The following is a 19,593-nucleotide window of genomic DNA, read 5'->3' as shown; positions in this document are numbered from 1 at the left end:
AATTGGCTACCTACCTGATACAGATCCTACTGTTAACATGATGTACGGCAAGGATATGAGGCAGGCATTATAAATCAGGACGTAAACGTAGCTGTGAATGACATTTTATAAGACCTCTATAATTATTTCTGCATATATCATTAGTGTTCAATGCTGCAGGCAGTTTGTAACATTTCCACACTTGGGAAAGCTTTTCAGGAAACCAACCATTAATACGGACACTCCTTACGACTGAAGTCAAAGATGAGTAGTATTGAACGTTTGCCTGTAGTGCACCAATAATATGTAAAGGTTGGATCAGGATGCAACATGTACTTCCATTCAGCCTCTGTAGCTGTGATCGAATCAAGTTTCAGCCAATGTCCACCTAAGAGTTTCCAGTCATCCAATGGAACCAAAAACAACAACTTGTATTTATATAGCGCACTTCACGCCAGACCTTCACTTCAGAAATAGATTGTGTTGGAATTCCTACATGTTGGCATGACTTACTTCTGGTTACCAGATAGGGTTCCCTATAATCACAACTCAAAATCCTCATGAAGGAAACCTCATAGGAAATACTGCAAATTATACCCCCTTAATAATAATAATAATAGTCACTTTGTCAAGAGTTCTCAAAGCGCTTCACAGAATATTCTGCAAAGTGAAGTGACTGTATATTGTCTGGATGCAAGGCAGCAGCCAAATGTGCACAGCAGTGTCCCACAAACAGTTGTGGATTAAGTGACCAAATAATTTTTATTTATGTATTTTGAAGGATTATTACCCCTGGAAAGTGATCTGCGAATCGACTGATAACCAGGTTCCTACTTACTGCTAGGTAAACATAGGCGGGGGGAGTAAGGAAACTTGCCTAAGGTTTCGTTCCACCCGGGAATTGAACCCGGGTCCTCTCGCTTGTGAGGTGAGTGCTCTAAACAATATGCTACGAGACCCCTTGGTGTAACTTCATTGGTGGATTCTGCTCAATAAGATTAATATGCATTTTTTTATTTTATAAAATTCCAAACATAAAACCATTCATTACTGATAGTGTGTCACGGTCAGTACACAATGTTATAGTACAGCTGTCTTATCTATCACAATATTCTAGGTTGCAACTACCGAACAAAGCCTATATTTAACATAATAATGTTTTACTTTGCCTGAATGCGAACTCACTGACCTATGAGTTTGAACTCTTCTCTGAACCATACTCACCTGATTATCTAGGGTTGTTTTTCTGTGTTGCTTCTTTCCTCTGGTCATTTTTCTCTGGTAATCCTCTCCTCAGCACTTCAGCTCATCTCACGACACAGTAAATCTTCCTTTCTTATAATTATATTTCCCCTCTCTTCCTTCCTTTCAGTCATCCACATTCTCTCTTGTCCATAATAATAATATCCTTATGTTTAATAAAGCATTTATAACATTGAAACATCTGAAAGCACTTCACAGAAACTGCTGTCAAGTGTAATGTGATATGTAATATGTAGGCAAATGAATAAGATTAGTGGATTCATTAGTAAATGCAAGAAAAGATGATGTTTTAGACGTTCATCCACTTGGAACTAGATTAAGACTACCACATATATTGTTAGGGCTCTTGATAATCGTCTGACATTATACATTATACCCTATGTATGAGCAGCTTAGAATGAAAGGACAAAGGTGTTTGTGCTTTGCAATATTGTTCTAATAGGACGTTCTATACATTCACAAACATTACTCACAATATGCTGCTCAAATTGGGGCAGTGAATGGAAACAAACACATTTTATACTTAATGCTTTTGCAGTAGCATTCATTGAAAGGAAATGAACACTTAATTTCTCCGGTCGATTTTTGTCATTCAGTTAAATCCTTAATCTTTATCTAAATGTTAGGACTGTTCCACCATTGCATCAGTCACGAAGTTTACATGATACCTCAGCATCTTACCATTCTTGATTTTGTTTTTGACCTAATATATTTGGAAGTGCTGCACCAGCCATTGAAAGATCAGGCCAGCCAGATGTATCACAGATGTTGTTCAAACAGTATGTTTCTGTGAACTCTAATTACAAAGCAGATTATATGTCATCTGAATCACTTTCCCACAAACAATATTAAAAATAATAATATAATAATAATAATAATCCTTGCATTTGATATAGGGCTTTTCACGTTGGGAGGACGTCCCAAAGCGCTTCACAGAATATACTGTAAAGTGAATTTGTGGGCGAACGCGGCAGCCAATTGCGCACAGCAATGTCCCACAAACAGTCGTAGATTGAAAATGACCAATTTATTATTGTTTTTGGTTTTGGAGGGATTATTATTAGGCGTGTGGAGTAAGGAAACTTGCCCAAGGTTTCGCCCTGACCTGCCGGGAATTGAACTCAGGTCTCTCACTTGCAAAGTGAATGCTCTAACCACTGAGCTACAGGACTCCAACTAAATAACTAGTCGTACCGCTCTTTCCATTCAGGCAATCTTTCCCAACCCATATATTTTTGATGCAGTTATTTCCTGTATTTTTGGTTAATCGCTGTCACTTCCTTATCCCACAAGGGGTGCAATGCTCCTCCTGGGCAAAATTAATATAAACCAGTGGCCAACACAAAATAGGGTGCAAAATTGAAAATTGACATGAGTCACTTTGTTAAAAAAACACCTGCTTCATTTCTCTATTAAAAAAGAGATTGTAAAATGTTGCATGTCCCTGCATGTTTAAATAGTAATTAGGTTTCCTCAGTGTTTAGAAAGGTGCTTGTATCTTGGAGGCATTGACATTTAAACCGTTGTAATATACCAGGTCCATTCTGCAGTTTCTGAGGTGTTACTAATTCTTTTATTAATGATGATAACAATTCTTGCACTACAAGCCCCATGTCGGGTCATTGAATCCACAGTGTAGGCTGACACACGAATATAGTGCTGGAAGAGCACTGCATTGTGAGAAAATGCCGTCCTTTGGATGAGATGTTAATCTGAGGACCTATTTGCTCGTTAAAAACTCCATAGCAAACCCCCAAGTAGTCCTTCGATTTGTATCATGTTGCTGAGTCCTCTATATCCCAAGTGCGCTGCAATTCATGGAACATTATGCAGGAGAGGGCCTGGCACCTTCAATCTTGGTGTAGAGATTTATGTTCTTACCTCCTCTCCTTAATATATTTGTGAATATTTTTGTGTCCCTTGATACTGACTCATGATCGCTGGAAATAATCTATTACCAGTTAGCACCCTATCATAACATTTTTACATAACCGTAACATTTCATAATCTTGACAGCATTCTTTTTAATATATTATTAAATTAAAAATATTATTAAATTCTAAACCAATTTATTATAGATTTTTTCTTGTGAGATTATTATCAGGCGTGTGGAGTAAGAAAACTTGCCCAAGGTTTTGCCTTGCTGGTAATTGAACCCAGTTCTCTCGCTTGCAAGGCGAGTGCTCTAACCATTGAGCTACAGGTAAGTTGGTCACTTCAATCCATGACTGTTTGTGGGACACTGCTGTGCGCAATTGGCTGCCACGTTTCACCCACAAATATACAATCAAATTCACTTTACAGTATATTCTGTGAAGCGCTTTGAGACATTTAGAAGACGTGAAAAGCTCTATATCAAACAAAAGGATTATTATTATTACATCTATCAAGTCATCTTCTCATGTTTTAGTTAAATAGTTGAATAAATATGCTTTCTAAAAAAAATTAGTCCACAACAGCTCAGTGAAAATGAATGCCCTATATTAAATATATGTGTGTGATGTGAACTACTTCTAGCTGAGGGCACAGGTACCTCTCTTGTACTTTCCTAATTGAATGAATTCCATTAGCGATCGGCTCCATCTCCAACTGGGGAGCAGATGCTGATGCAGAAGGACTAGAAGGGCTGCATGTACTACTGTTTCTAAGGGCAATTCCATGGTGCCTGTGGACAAAGGCATCACAGTTGCTATAGGCCATTGTGCTTACTGAGGCTTCTCATGCAGTCACTTTTACAGGGCTCCCTGGTGCCACACGATTGCTGGTGCAGTGAGTGTGCCATCTGTGCCAGTGCTGCACCCGTCTGCCACTGCGATCCCAATGGTAAGTGTAAGTGCAGAGCTCACTGACACTCTTGTGCAGACCACATTGGCACTCTTGTTAGGGGGTTTTACACTCTTGCGGGCAATTTCATTGACCATTTGTAATAATGAAAAATCTTTGCATTGGATATAGTATTAACATCTCAAAGCACTTCACAGGATTAATTGCAAAGACTACTGACTGTGTACCATAGGTGAATATCGCAGCCAATTTGCACACGGCAATGTCCCACAAACGGCCATTAAGTGAATAATCAGTTTTATCTGGAGGATGGTTGGTGAAGAAAACTGGGGAAACTCCCTTCTCTTTTTGACTTGATTTTTAACGTCTACCTGAACAAGTCAAAGTTGTGGTATTTCCTAAAGGATTAATAATAATAATAATAATCCTTGCATTTGATATAGCGGTTTTCACGTCGGGAGGACGTCCCAAAGCGCTTCACAGAACATACTGTAAAGTGAATTGACTGTATATTTGTGGGCGATTACTTAATAAGGAACAGGGGCTTCTTCCATTAACTAAAGGTATGCCGCCCTGCTCCACAGGAACTCCACGCGGAAGCAATCTGATACTTGCTTTTTCAAAGTCTTAATCGTATCAATTGTCGGACCACCGGGAACATTATTTCTATTTTAGCTATTTGTGATTTTGTCCACTTGTAATCTATCTATTGCAATATTTGACTCTTATGCTGAGATTAATGAAGGTAAATAATAAGTGGTAGAATTATTAATATTGTGATTTTATTAACAATTGTAAAAGAAAAACTAACTCCCTTCTCCACCAAAGCCAATGCTACTTATTGATTGCTTTTGACCACACTTGATCATTATAACCATTGATAATATCACATGATGTATTTTCCCTCTAGTTTTTTCTCAATGTTTCTAGTCAAAGTGAGATTAATGTATGCATATTTGTCCTAGATAGGAGAAGGGCAATATGCTCACTAAGTGTTTCATATTTCTACATTTGCAGTTGTATAGTGTTTTTCACATTGGGATGACACCTCAAAATACTTCATATGATTGATTGGGAGCCTGAGCCTGTGTGTGTGTGTGTGTGTGTGTGTATGTGTATGGGAGGGGGGGGGGGGTGAAGAAGAAGGTGAAGGGCTTACGGTAGGTTATGAAGGTGCAGGGAATGGGCAAGTGGGAATTCCAAAGACTGAAAGCAGAGAAGCTGAAAGCTCACCATAAAGCAGGCAGGTGTTTACAGAGCAGAGGGAATAGCTGGGACAGTAGGGTCACCAGAGAATGCAGAGGTAGGGAGGAGTGAGACTTTGGAGAGATTTGTCTTATAACCTTGTTATGGGTCACAACTCTTCAATTCTAATTATTTCTTATGCTCATTGCACGCATTTAATGCAGTAAATGTGAGTCTTCTTACAAGTACAAACGATCAGATTTCCCTGACTTTCAAAAACTTTCCTTTCTGAAAGACCTTAAGGCTGTTTTATAATCCAGTCCTAAAATGGATTACTAGCCCACGCCCAGGCATTCTTGAAATAACAAAATCAATGAGAACTCAGATTTTAGCAACTGCTGTGATTCACAGTGCTTAAGAAAACAATTTGAAGGTGTAACTGTATGTAACTAATGAGCATCTCAAGTTAAGCGCCAAAAACACCCAAGTAATGCTTTAATCTGCTTAACTCTTTCACTGTGAGTAACGAATATATACTCAGAACTGCGGGAAGCATAATTACTTTCTGGTGGTGTCCACGGAGCCACAAGTAGGCCCACAGTCTGTCTGCAGCTCACAGTATAATACCAAGCCAGTGTCCATTAATGAGTTCCTTAACCATTCAGGCCAGTGGTGGAAGTGGTGTGTTTAGAAGCAATACTTGGTGTTTTCCAGTGTTTGAGACTTTGTAAAGTTAGTTAAATGTAGAAGTGAATGGAGGTTTTGAAATTAAACTATCGAAGGTTTAAATACATTCAACATTAGAGAAACTTTAATATCTCACAACAAAGGAAAGGACGTTCAATATAATACAATACAATTTACACTTCACGTCAAGAGGACATCTCAAAGCATTTAGCACTACAGGTTGGACAACCGAGCTGGGGGTGGGGAGGGGGAAAATGATCCAAAGCACAGTCAAAGAGGTAGGTCGAGAATAAGTAAAAGAGATTTGGATTTGTTGCTTGTTTTGTGCACCCTGAAGTAATTTTTTTGTTTTATTGAATTAAATCAATAAATAATATTCCAAGATATACATTAGATCCTTATTACACCAATTTAATGCTGCATAGCATGATGTATACACCACCTAATATGAATCTCAGATTTGAAACATTATGAATTATATTTCACAGAAGGCTAATTGATAGTTACTGTTGCAGATGACTATTCATTTTAAATTACATTACTTTCAAAACGTGGAGTTTTAAATTGAAATTTTTGACGCCTAAAGAACTTGTAGAATGCTGGTGGAATATTATAAACTACTGTAAAAAATATATTTTGCAGGAAAAATGGGTTTTTAGCAGCGGTCAGTTGCACTGCAACTCAATTATATTTGGTGGTGTGGCAAGAACATCTCAAATCAAATTTATATTAATCCATATATGAGCCCATCTTCACAATAAGTACAATTGGCAGTTTGAAACTCCTTCAAAATCTTTGCTATGACTTCATCTACTCCTGCACCTTTAATACTCTGAATGTGGGCACAGGGAGAGGTAAGAGGGAGGCAAGGAAGAAGAAGCGGGAAGGAGTCAGGAGCTATAGCTTTACTACTAATCTATAGGCATTGATTACCTCTTTGACCAACTCGTTAAATTTATCTAAAGCTTTCACCATTCCAAAATGATAACGTGTTTATTTTGTGTCACTGAAAATAGACATCTTTAGAATGTTTCTGCCTTGTACTCCCCAGTGACACAGGAATGTGATTTTTACAAGGATACCAAGTGATTTTTACACTGCACCCTGGACTGTAAACTAAACCCGAAGAATCAAAAAATGCTCACCAGAATCCAGTGCAAAAGACATTTCCTTTGGGGATTAAAAGACTGTTTGAATACTTGTATAGTACAGAAATCTTGACATCTTTGCCAAAAAGTTAGGCAAATTTCCTTACTCCACATGCCATAGCAGTAAGTAGGTACCCGGTTGTTAGTCGATTGGCAGATTGCTTTCCACGGGTAATAATCACTTAAAAAAAATTAAATAATAATAATTTGGTCACTCTAACCACGACTGTTTGTGGGACACTGCTGTGCGCAATTGGCTGCTGTGTTTCACCCACAAAATATTCAGTCAATTCACTTTACGGTATACTCTGTGATGCGTTTTGAGACATCTTAAAGATGTGATAAGGCGCTATATCAAATGCAAGGATAATTATTATTATTATATCAAGTTTCTCACATTATATACTGTGCTGAGGGTTTTAAAGGAAAAAAGATTCTAATCTAGTTTGCCCACACCCAACAACAGTGTATTTTGCAATAAGACACATACAGTTGTCAATCACCAGTCAGTGAGTAAAATTGTCTTTTTTCAGATTGGTGATGTATGTAACTTTTATGAGTCTATTTTGTAATTAAAATAATAATAATTTTTGCATGTGATATACTGCCTTTCATATTGGGAGGACTTCATGGGAATAATTATGAAGTGTAGTGTTGGTGTATTTTGTAGGTGTTGATAACTGCAACATAGGGGTGAGGTAACGTGTTATAACAAATACCTAACAATGTAGCAGCCAATTTGTGCACAGCAATATGCAACAAACGGCCATGAAGTGAACGATAACTTTATCTGGAAGATTGATGTTCAGAGCACGGGTAAGAAATATTCTTTTTTTCAATACTAGCATATTGGTTAGAGCACTCGCCTCGCAAGCGAAAGGACCTGGGTTTCATTGTCAGGCATGTCAAACGTCAGGCAAGTTTCCTTACTTCACATGCCTAGCAATAAGTAAGAATGTGGTTGTTAGTCGATTGGTGGATCGCTTTCCTTAAAAAAAATTGGCAGATTGCTTTCCAGGGGTAATAAATATTTGGTCACTCAATCCATGACCGTTTGTAGGACATCGCGATGTGCAATTGGCTGCTCCGTTTCGCCCACAAAATTCATTTGATAGTGTATTCTGCGAAACGCTTTGCGACTTCGCAACAACTTGATAAGGCACCATTTCAAATGCAAGGATTATTATTAATCCTATAATTTCCTGGGATGTTTAACATCTAACCTGAGGGTTGGCACCTCTGACAAGGCAGCTCTGCCCCAGTACAGTAGCGGAATGTCAGCCCACACCACCCGATCCAAGTGAGAAACAAGTGTTAGTGTCTCCAGTAGTTATGGTTTCACTCATGGCATCAAAAGAGGGTCATTGTCACACACGACAAATCAAAGTCAGATTATTGCAGGTATTCGTTCCCCTCACAGTTGAGATAACCAGTAAAATAAATGTCAGAGGGTATCTTAAAACGAATTTCAAATCTCTGGATTTTTCCAGTCTTTTCAGGTTTGCAGTCCAGACGTTTCTAATAATAAAACATGAAAGGTTAACTATATGGAGTCCTGTAGCTCAGTGGTTAGAGCACTCGCTTTGCAAGTGAGAGACCTGAGTTCAATTCCAGGCAGAGGGCGAAACCTTGGGCAAGTTTCCTTACTCCACACAGAGCCTAATAATAATCCCTCCAAAAAACCAAAAACAATAATAAATTGGTCATTTTCAATCTACGACTGTTTGTGGGACATTGCTGTGCGCAATTGGCTGCCGCGTTCGCCCACAAATATACAGTCAATTCACTTTACAGTGTGTTCTGCGAAGCGCTTTGGGACGTCCTCCCGACGTGAAAAGCGCTATATCAAATGCAAGGATTATTATTATTATTATTATTATATGCAGCAACGACAGACACACACACAGACACACACACACACACAGACAGAGTGAGCGCGGTACAGAGAACATCTTCAATTGATTCGCGTTTATTTCTGTTCATTGACGGTGGTTGGGAAGCGGGTGGAGCTGTTTTGGTGGGTGGGGACGGGCTGATCGCCTTTGCATTTGCTTTGTAGAAAAAAAAAGAGCAAAACCACAGTGTCTGCCTTTACGAGGGCTGTGTTTTTTTCCCTCCAGCTGCATGTCACTGATTTATTCCCTGGCACTCACGTCCTCCCAAACCCTCTCGTTTTCCCTTTTGCACTCGCCTTTCTTTGTTGCAGACGAGACTACCTTAAAAAAAGCACACGATGTGGAAGTGTCCCTATTGGATATCACCTAAATAGCAGCTCAGATGAGATCAGCTCCAACCCTCCCTCCCTCCCTCCCCCCAACCACTCCGTCTGCATCCCACCCCCTCTCCATCTCCAGTCCTCTCCCTAGTTATGCAATAGCCTGTTACACTGTCTGCTTTTCAGCCCTCACCCCCCCCCCCTCCCCTCACACCCCCCTCACCCTCACCCACACACACACACACACACACACGACAGTCCCCGCCCCCCATTGCTGTGGTGAAAGCCCCCCATTGGCCGCTCGCTGCGCTCCTGGCTCCCTGATTGGGCGGAGTCGGCCGTCAGTCTCCCCGGCAGCCCCGGACTGGGTTGCTCGGCGGCTGTGACCTACTAACACACATCTCGGGCAGAGCATCGGGAGCCGTCAGACAGGCGGGGCTGAGCTGAGCTGAGCTGAGCAAAGAGGCATCGCATCGGGAAAAAAAGGGCAGCAGACGAGAGGAGCAACATCGAGAGACAAACCTCGCCTTGCAAAAGGGGCTTCTTTTCGCGACCACCACGCAAAACAGCTCCGCGTTTTGTTTTGTTTTGGGCGTTTTGCTGCTTTTTGGAGGTAAAAAAAAAGCTGCTTTTTCTTTTGGGGGTGTGGGGGGTTATTGTTATCGCTGTGCGTGTTTTTCTGGCTGTTGTGTGGTGTGTTGTGTGTTGTGTGTGTGTGATGTGATTTCAACCGACTCCCATCTGTTCCCCAAAAGGCGTACAGCTCAGCTCCTCAGCACTCACTCACTCACTCACTCACTGTACGTCCTGGTATGACGAGCAGTTTATATCTCTCTCTCTCTATATATATATATTCTAAAAATATATATAAAATGTATTTGTGTAGTAAGGAGAGCAGACGCTGAGCAAACCACCGTATTATGTAACAGGGAGGGAGGGAGGGAGGGAGGGAAGCATTGCTGTGCTCTGTAGTGAGGAGCACACCGATTGCTTTTTTGGATGCAGACAATTCAAGAGAGAAAACAAACACATAAGTTTATTTTTTTTTAAAAAAAAGAAACGCAGTTGGGACTTTCAAGTCTTTTTTTTTAGAAAAAAAACACAACGAGTCGGTGATGTACGTGGCAACGCTGACCCACTCCTGCGTTTAATACTCGACAAACCGGTTGGTTTGGGGGAGTGGGTGAGTGAGTGGGTATATTATTCTCATTCAGTGACAAATTCCTCTCTCTCTCTCTCTTTCTCTGGAATATATTTTATACGGCATTATTGCTTTGTTATTTAATAGGGGTCGGTCGTCTGCCCGAAGAGCACATTCTGTGCTTTGCACTGTAGGGTTTGTTCTTGGAAGCATTGCATAATATAACCATTATAAAATGCTGTCAGTGCACAGGGGCTGAATGCGCGCTTTTGTAATCCTTGGCATTAGGAAATTGGGACACTGGGGCAGTGCTATGTCTCTCTCTCTCTCTCTCTCTTTTTAACCCCCTCCTTTATCTTTAAAAAAAAGGAGAGCGCAGATACATTTAACTCATTGCCGATTAGCAGTGTTGGAGTTAGATCACTTACGTTGGTTTGGATCAGGACAAAGATTCTGCCATTTCTATCACCCCATTTTCTTTAAAAAAATGTATATTTTTTTGAGGGGGGAATCAGTGTCTGCATTGCATTGCATTCCCTCACGACCTTGTGTAACAAGCGTTCACGTCTGTTTTAAACTGGTGCACAGAAATGTGTCATTCGCTGTGTCTGCGCTGTAACCATTTCTCACCGAAAGACCGATCACGTCTGTAAGAAAGAGAGAGAGAGAGAGAGAGAAAAAAATGTTGCATAATTGCGATCGTGTCAAAGGGAAAGTCAATGGAACCGCAGATGGTGCAAAACCTTCAACTGGTCAACTATCACCAGTCTCGCAGAGCAGATGGGGGGCGATTTTAAGAGGGGGGAGAGGGGGGGGAGAGGGGGGAGAGGGGGGGAGAGGGGGAGAGGGGGGGGGGAGAGGGGGAGAGGGGGGGGGAGAGGGGGGAGAGGGAAGGGGCGAATGCAAACCTATTAACTCTGGTTAAGCTATATGTCGGTCTGTGGATCTTTCCAGCAATCGCGCAGAGAAGCGAGTGCTAATGCATTCGAGTTCTAGAGGAATTTAAGCGGATCTTAATATCCTCCCAACGCACACACACACACAACACAACACAATAAACACAATAAACACCAGCAGGAAAGGTGCTGCTGTTTCTATTTCTTTTATTTTTTTAAAAAGTTTTTTTTTCCGAAAAAGAATTAAAAAACAAACAAAGCCACAAGGCGGGGGGGGGGGGAGTGTGTGGGGGGGGGGGGAGTGTGGGGGGGGGAGTGTGTGTGGGGGGGGGGAGTGTGTGGGGGGGGGAGTGTGTGGGGGGGGGGGGGAGTGTGTGGGGGGGGGGGGAGTGTGTGTGGGGGGGGGGTGTGTGTGGGGGGGGGGAGTGTGTGTGTGGGGGGGGGAGTGTGGGGGGGGGGGAGTGTGTGTGTGTGTGTGGGGGGGGAGAGTGTGGGGGGGGGAGTGTGTGTGTGTGTGGGGGGGGAGTGTGGGGGTGGGGGGTGTGTGGGGGGGGGGTGTGTGGTGTGTGTGGGGGGGGAGTGTGGGGGGGGGGGAGTGTGTGTGTGTGTGGGGGGGGGAGTGTGGGGGGGGGGTGTGTGTGTGTGGGGGGGGGAGTGTGGGGGGGGTGTGTGTGTGTGGGGGGGGGAGTGTGGGGGGGGGGGTGTGTTGTGTGTGTGGGGGGGGAGGGTGTGGGGGGGGGAGTGTGTGTGTGGGGGGGGGGGGGGGGGTGTGGTGGGGGGGGAGAACCGTGTGGTTTGCAGTACAAAGAGAAGAGAGAGGAGCAGTGCTCGAGTCCGGCTTTGGCATAAGGCAACACGTGAAGAGAGACGGGACAGCGTTGGCATTCCTTTGTTTGGGAGTGAAGGGAGAGAGGAGAGAGCGAGTCTGAGTGAGGATGAATCAGCCGCAGAATCGGGACGGATGCTGTTTCAGTCACGTATCCCTCTCTCTCTCTCTCTGTCTGTCTGTGTCTCTCTCTCTCTCTCTCTCTCAGACTCCCACTGTCGCAACCCCAATAAAAGCGCCTGTTATGCACAGCAGCAATTGCAATATTATTAAGCAATCACTTCGGGGTTGGCACATCCCTCAAGAACATTTCACCAGCACAGGCTAACGTGATCAGTCAGGGATTATTTTTTTCCTTCTTCTTCTTCAGGCGACGTGTTTCGAGAGACTTTAAAGGTGGGGGTGGATGGGTGTGGGGGTGGATGGGTGTGGGGTGGATGGGTGTGGGGGTGGATGGGTGTGTGTGGGGGGGGAGAGGAGCCTCTTGGCTGGAAATCAGATGAGAAAGATGACATCTCCCTTTGCTTTGTTGGTCAAAGTTTCAGATTTTCCCCCTCTCCTCTCTCTCTCTCTCTCTCTTTAAGTTGATTTTTGGGATCAACAGAAAGGAGTTTCTCCCCATGTGAACCCCTTCCCCCCTCCATTCCCCCCCCCCCCCCCCCCCCCCCCCCCCCGAGAGAAAACAACCGGATCGTTCATCTCTTTGTGGGACATTCGCCCAACAACACAGTCACTACACCTCACAGAGAAACATAAAAAACCCTCCGAAGTCCTTCTAACGACGTTCAGATCTGTTAAGGCTCTCTATCCGTGCGAGGATTATTTATTGTTAAGCAATAGCTCAGTTGGTCCAAAGGCGGTCCATGAGAGTTTGTGTTTAAATTGCAATTGGAAATGTATTTAGTGGCGGCTGGTTGTGACCTGTGATCGGAAATGCTGGATTTTTGCTGTCCTCCCACCCACCAACACAATCAATTTGATTCAATTTAAGTGTGTGTCTGGCAACAAGTTAAACCGCTTTCCATCAGCAGTGGGTTTAAGTAATTCAACAACAACAACAACAACAAGATTCCATTTATAGAGCGCCTTTCACGTCAGGAGGACGTCCCAAGGCGCTGGTTCAGCGGTTTATAAACCTATACACTGTACAAGTGATATCAAGCACATTCCCACCAGAGCACTTGTGTACAGTATAGATGTAACACTGTATATAATCATATTTGTTGCCATTAAGTATATTGCAGTGTTTAAAATGTGTAAGGCCATTACCATTGACCCCCTACACCCACACACACCTCCCCCCCCCCCCCCCCCCCCCCAACTTGTGTTGGATGGATAAGTAGGTCATTTGTATCATCGCTTTGTTTTTCTGGTCGTTGGCAATTTTGCTATCAACACAACATAACCTCCTCTGGTTTGAATCTCTGTAGTGCAGGGTCAGTGCTTGAGGCGGCGCTGTGGTTCATCTCTGTACATTTTGTTATTCAATATCTTTTTTTTAGATATGTATAAAGGGGAAGTTATTTGTTGATCCCAATATCATGATCGTGCTTTTGACATTGTAAGAATTATCTGAACATGAAGGGGGGAATGAAACCATTAAGTCGGAATTAATAGCTGCATTATACACAATTTCAGAAACAGTACTGACATTGAGACTGTAATGTAAATTGTTGCTGGCAATTATGAGGTTGGACGTAATTCAGAAATATTGCATTTCAATACAAATGAACACTTTATCTGGCTTTGTTGGTCAGTAATTGTCCTTACAGATGTATTTATTCACGTGCAGCCTAGAAGCTTAATTATTCATCGGTGTGGGACAACACAGCTGAGCTCGAACATGTTGTTACCCAATGCCCATACTCTTGCATTCTCAAGAGTATAGAAATCAGGAGCAATAATCCTTTTCCTATGTAGCTCAAGGACACTGAGACAGATTGCAGCCCTCTGCACATCCACCCCAGCTATGATCAGCTGACATTACAGATTAGAGATCAAACCATATATTTTCCTAGTTGGTATAGTGAAACGCAGCCCCTCCCCACAGCCCCACCACCATCATCATCAAAGGGATATTTATTATGTAAGTTTTATGAGGGTTTTAAGTATTTAAAATTCATTTTTTTAAAATAATCATTAGCAAAATTAATGAAGGGTCCCAACAAATTGGCTGTTTCACTGCAAACATGTATTACTGAACCAGAATAATGCGCCAACCACTAAAAGGGAAGGTAATTAATGTACTATTTGATTAAATGTTAAATTACCTGTGACAATAAAAAACATGCCAGCAGTCGGTACCGTCTCTTTTAGTGTTTGTATTAATTAGTAGAACTTTCTTTATATAACTGAGTGACAATTTTTTTTTAGCATAGAATGAAAATAAATTTGATATTTCAATGTAGAAAGTTGCCAAAGAGTTTTATATCTTCGGATTTTTCAGTTCTACCAAAAGTGTAATTCACAATGAAACTTTCAGTATGTGTTATATGCTGACAAAAGCGCAGATGAGATTTTTTTTGTAACCAGATTGAAAGCTTTTGTCAGCATATAACACATACTGAAAGTTTCATTGAAATCTGAAATTATTTCAGTGTTATTGTTTTAACATAATTGCTTGTGTACCAGCCATTATACATGAAATAATATTAAAACTAGAATCAAAGTCAAACCTGTTCCATTTACAATTACTGTGATCTTTTATGAGTAGATGAAATTCAGAAACTTTGTACATTTTGTCAGGATTCATTAGATTGATTGTCTCATCGGAGCTTTTAATAATTCCAGAGGTTTCCGTAGCTGGATTGACAAACCAAATGAGGTGTTTTTAATTCTTTTCTTTGTTGAAGGAATCTTCCTGAAGATGTGAAAGAGTTAAAACTAGCTGTACCCGACCTGAGCTAACTGAACGTGCACAAATTACAAAAACAGCTCAGTTTTACCCATATCAAATAATAATCATTGAGCTAATTTTTCTTTCCATAGAAGGTATGAAGTTATGTTAATTAAAAAAAGGCTTTTCATTTAACTAAGTGCATTTCAGATTAGATTAAGAAGTTTGCTTCAAGAAAACATCTTTCACTTAGAGAGCAATATTTTAATGATAAAGATATTAAAGTTCATTTGTGTGTGCTTAGAATGAATGTAGCATTGATGTTCCTATAAATATTCAATTAGATTTTGCAAATAAAGTAATAGAAATTGTTGAATCTTTTAAATTAAGGTTTTATGGTTGTTTGAAATGTTCTCTTTGAAAACCTTAATAAGAAAAGCATGTTCTGAATGCTGCAAAAACAGTTCAGTTCTGCTCAAATGTACTCCGCAGTTGAAAATGGTTATACAAATACTGAACAATGTTTGAAATTTGTATCCGTATTTGAAAGTAGAGAAAAACAGTATTTCTCCACTGCCATGCCAGCTGCCTTTTAATCTGCAGTAATGGGGGAAGGAATGATTTCCAGTGCTTTGTTTTCCTCCCTGACCCAGTTTCATCAACATTGTTTTGTCAGTGGCAATAAGCTCACTGTCATGTTTGACATGGCTGATTTGGTGCAACACTGCATCGTTCAATTATGTTTTATTTAAAAGGAGAAAAANTTATTAAAAAAACAGTCACTGAAATGAGAGCAAGGAAACATTTATTTGGAAATGTTTGAGAGGATGCTGTGAATCAGAATAGATTTGTGGCAGAAAGCCTGTTTTAGCTACAGATTGCTATTTCTGGTAAAGGCAATTCGTCACCTAGCTTTGTTGGTATTCGTCATTATGAACATGTTCTTTTTAAAGTGTTATAAAATTATAATTAATCTTAATAAGTCTTCAAAAAATAACAACACGCAAATTTATTACAAATTTCTCAAGCCAATAGTATTGAATAGCTGGGCTGCTGAGGTTGTACAGGGCTTTCTCTGCTCTCATGGTGTTAGTCATACATTTTGCTCTGTTAAGATTAAAAAGGAAGTTCAAAAGAGTTATGATTAAATATTCCCTGTCTGATACAAGACATGAACCAGTTGTTCCATGAGTTTAGTCATTTTAAAGCAAATAATTTCCACCAGTAATCACCACTGGAGTCAACAATACAGGATCAGAGTAGGATTCAGGCCCTTTGAGTAATTTACCAACTTGTGACTAACAAAACCAGCATTTGTTGATCACGTGTGTTTTCCACACACAAAGCTCTCAATAACCAACTGGCTGGTCATTGAAATATATCAACCAAAATAATATTACACTGACAGACAGAGTGCTTTACTCTACGTCTTCCTGTAGTATCTGACCTGGAAGAGTTTGATGCTTATGTTGGGTGACAAGGCTGGAAAAGTGTTCCATTTCCATGCACTACCATCCCCTCGCCTAATCATGAGCACAAAATTACACAGAAAAACAAAATAATTCAAAGTGGAGAAAAAAGAGAAATTTCTCTCTACAGAATTGAGTGTGAGGTATTTTCTGTCTAGAATAAAACATGGATAGAAATAACACTACTATTCAAAATCTAAAATTTGTACCTGTTTTTGTAAGTCGCACAATTTGCTGCTCTGTCACTGGAGATTGGCAGTTACTGTATAAGGTATGAACTAAAACCAGGTTCAACTGCCTTGTATTATATTATTGCAAAATCGTTTGCACTAATGGTAAAAGTAGCTTTGGACTTGCTGCACGTGCTCCATCAGAAGCCGAGCCTTCAGTTCCTATGCCCCTAATGTCGTGAACTCCTTCCACCACTCCATCATTCTGTTTAAGTCCTGCCACAAAACCTTCCTCTATGAACTATGAACATCTCTCCACTTGGCCTGCATTCTCTCAGTCCTTATAAGTACATCGAGGCATTATCACACTGGAGGTCGCTATATAAATGCAAGTTATTGTCGAACACATAGCTTTCATTCGTTAGTGGCACAAACACTGTTTTCTGCCATGGTAAATCTGTAGAGCAAATGCAAATTAATATTGTTTAATTTCAAAGTGATTCATTTCTGATTCATTCTTTTCAGATTTTCAAGGAGATTGCAGTCTGATTGAGACAAATGCCATTCATCCAGATGCACTGAATACACAAGTAATATTGCAAGCATTGTCCGAAATACTATTGAAAATTTGCATAAGTGTCGGAGACTAGATTACACTGCATGGCAAAAATTTGTACAGAAAAACAGATCTATACAAATGGAAGCAAAACTGTCTTCAGCAGTGATTGAAATTAAATAAAAAACAAACACATCCCTCTCTCCACCCACCCAAAAGAAAAATACAGTGTGATGGAAGATCAAATGCAAGTAATCAAAAATGAACATACACTGGTTGGTTCTTGTATTCCTGGAGAACAAATGGTAGGATTAGCTCCTTCTTTAGAAAATATGGCAGACACTTTTTCTGGGGATGACAGTTTGCTGAGTGATGACATGACCAGCGTCTCTCTCAAGCACAAGTCTTCGAGTTGCCGCAGAAAACGGGAGTTCATACCTGATGAGAAAAAGGACGCTTTGTACTGGGAAAAAAGAAGAAAGAATAATGAGGCGGCCAAACGTTCTCGTGAGAAACGGCGTTTGAACGATATGGTTTTGGAGAACAAATTAATGGCCTTGGGTGAAGAGAATGCACGCTTAAAATCAGAACTTCTTTCTTTGAAACTGAAATTTGGTTTAATAACCGCAGCGTTCTATGCCCAGGAGATACAGAATGTCGGGAATTCTTCAGGGCCGTGCTTTCAAGAGTACACAGCCTCCAGTATAAACAGGATTTCGTTCCCTGCTGACCCCGAACATAATTTTATTGGAAACAGCTGTATTTCTGTCATTAAACATTCATCACCGAGTTCGTTGTCAGATAGTTCAGAAATATCTTCTAATACTGGGGAAAGTCCCCTTCTACAAGGTACATGTAAAAGTCCAAACAGCACCTACAAGGCTGTAAAACAAGAGCCTGTAGAAATCAAAGTGAACTCAGCTAACTGTTTGAGAGAATCAAGGGAGGATAATAGTTCATATGTAGGAACTGTATACAGGAACTATATTGGGAATACATTTGGTGGGAATTACACCCACTCACCACCTTCGCTACAGATTGCTAGGTCTTCAAGTAGCTCACCAAGAACATCAGAAACTGATGAAGGCACAATGGGAAAAAACACATCTGAGGAGGATGGAGAAGATGAACAAAGAGTACCGAAGGGACCAATTTCTTCTCCTGTAGAATCCAAAATTGTTGTTAATGCTATAGTCAAAGTCCCTGAAACAAACTCTTCAGCGCTGCCTCACAAGCTTCGGATCAAATCTAGAGCAATCCAGATAAAAATTGAGAACGTTGAGGCAGATTATGTAACACGAGAAAAACTAGCAACATTTGTCAAGGATATTTCCACTCCAAGATCTTATCCCTTGGACAATGCAGCAATGTTTGAATGCAATGCTTCAAAGACAGCACATTCTTCTTTAGCCCCTTTGTCTGTTCAGGTTGCAAGCATCAATGACTGGTCTCACAAACCAGAACACTGGCGTCCAAAGGAGAGTGAGGAGAAATTGGAAGAGGGATATAAAAATATTCTTGCGTCATGTTCTCCTGTTGCACTAACAAACAAACCCTTTGCTGTTATCAAGGACTCTGCCTGCAATAACGTCCATCAAGGAATACACTTTGAATCAGAGAACTTGTACTTGAAACAGGGTATTGCAAATTTAAGTGCAGAAGTTGCTTCACTGAAAAAACTAATAGAAAAGCAGCAAGCTGCTGCCTCGGACTCTGCTAAAAGCACTACTGAGAAAAGATTTGCTGATTAAAACTTGCCAATTGATGTAGAGTAGTACGTTTTCTATTATGCTAAGTTTCACTGGAATTGTTTTGTCATTTCACTGTAGTTAAATTGTGACTTCTTGCAAAATGTTCATGTATTGTCTGAATTGTACATTATGAATCTTGTCTTTTGTGGGCTCAGTGATATATATAGGTTTTACTGTCTGATTACATTCATGCCTGTAATTTCAAACTCATGATACAAGGTAATGGATGAATCTTCCATCGGATATTGGAAAGTGAAATGTCAGATACAACAAATTAAACAGTTGATGAGTATGAGACTTTGTTTGATCTTTTTATTGTCTGTTCAGCAAAATGACAAAAACCTGAGTTTAGCTTTTATGTGGTCGATTGTAACCAGTGGCTTCAATACTATTAAAGCAACCAGGGCAGGTGGTTTGACTGGAAACACCCTCAATAAAAGTGTTTGATGTGAGATATTTCGAGCGTAAGAATCTTTTGGAATTCCACATTTTCCATTAGAACAGTGGGGGTGAGATTGAGAATAGAAAGCTAAGGAGCTTCAATACGCATCGGAGCTTCAATATGCATTGGAGCTTATTTCTTTCACAATTTGTGCAGTTCCTATTTATTTATTTATTTGCCTTGTGACACACATCTACATATTCAGTACTTTAGTTTGTTTGATCTTTACTTTTTTTCTCATTAAA

General features: G+C 40.7%; 1 protein-coding gene across 2 annotated transcripts; it reads left to right on the top strand.

Moving 5' to 3' along the window:
- Positions 1-9,659: 9,659 nt before the first annotated feature.
- nfil3 (nuclear factor, interleukin 3 regulated) lies at positions 9,660-19,351 on the top strand. 2 transcript variants are annotated; one of them, XM_007900032.2, is made up of 2 exons: positions 9,660-9,874; positions 17,125-19,351. In XM_007900032.2, the coding sequence occupies exon 2, from the start codon at positions 17,389-17,391 to the stop codon at positions 18,904-18,906; it is 1,518 nt and encodes a 505-aa protein (XP_007898223.1). In that variant the 5' UTR covers positions 9,660-9,874; positions 17,125-17,388; the 3' UTR covers positions 18,907-19,351. The 2 variants fall into 2 exon arrangements, with proteins under 2 accessions (XP_007898223.1, XP_007898224.1); XM_007900033.2 differs by lacking the exon at positions 9,660-9,874 and adding an exon at positions 10,375-10,444.
- Positions 19,352-19,593: the final 242 nt, after the last annotated feature.

This window comes from Callorhinchus milii, unplaced genomic scaffold, assembly GCF_018977255.1.
Source record: "Callorhinchus milii isolate IMCB2004 unplaced genomic scaffold, IMCB_Cmil_1.0 Scaffold32, whole genome shotgun sequence".
NCBI lineage: Eukaryota > Metazoa > Chordata > Chondrichthyes > Chimaeriformes > Callorhinchidae > Callorhinchus > Callorhinchus milii.
This window is presented reverse-complemented; position numbering and strand designations above follow the sequence as displayed.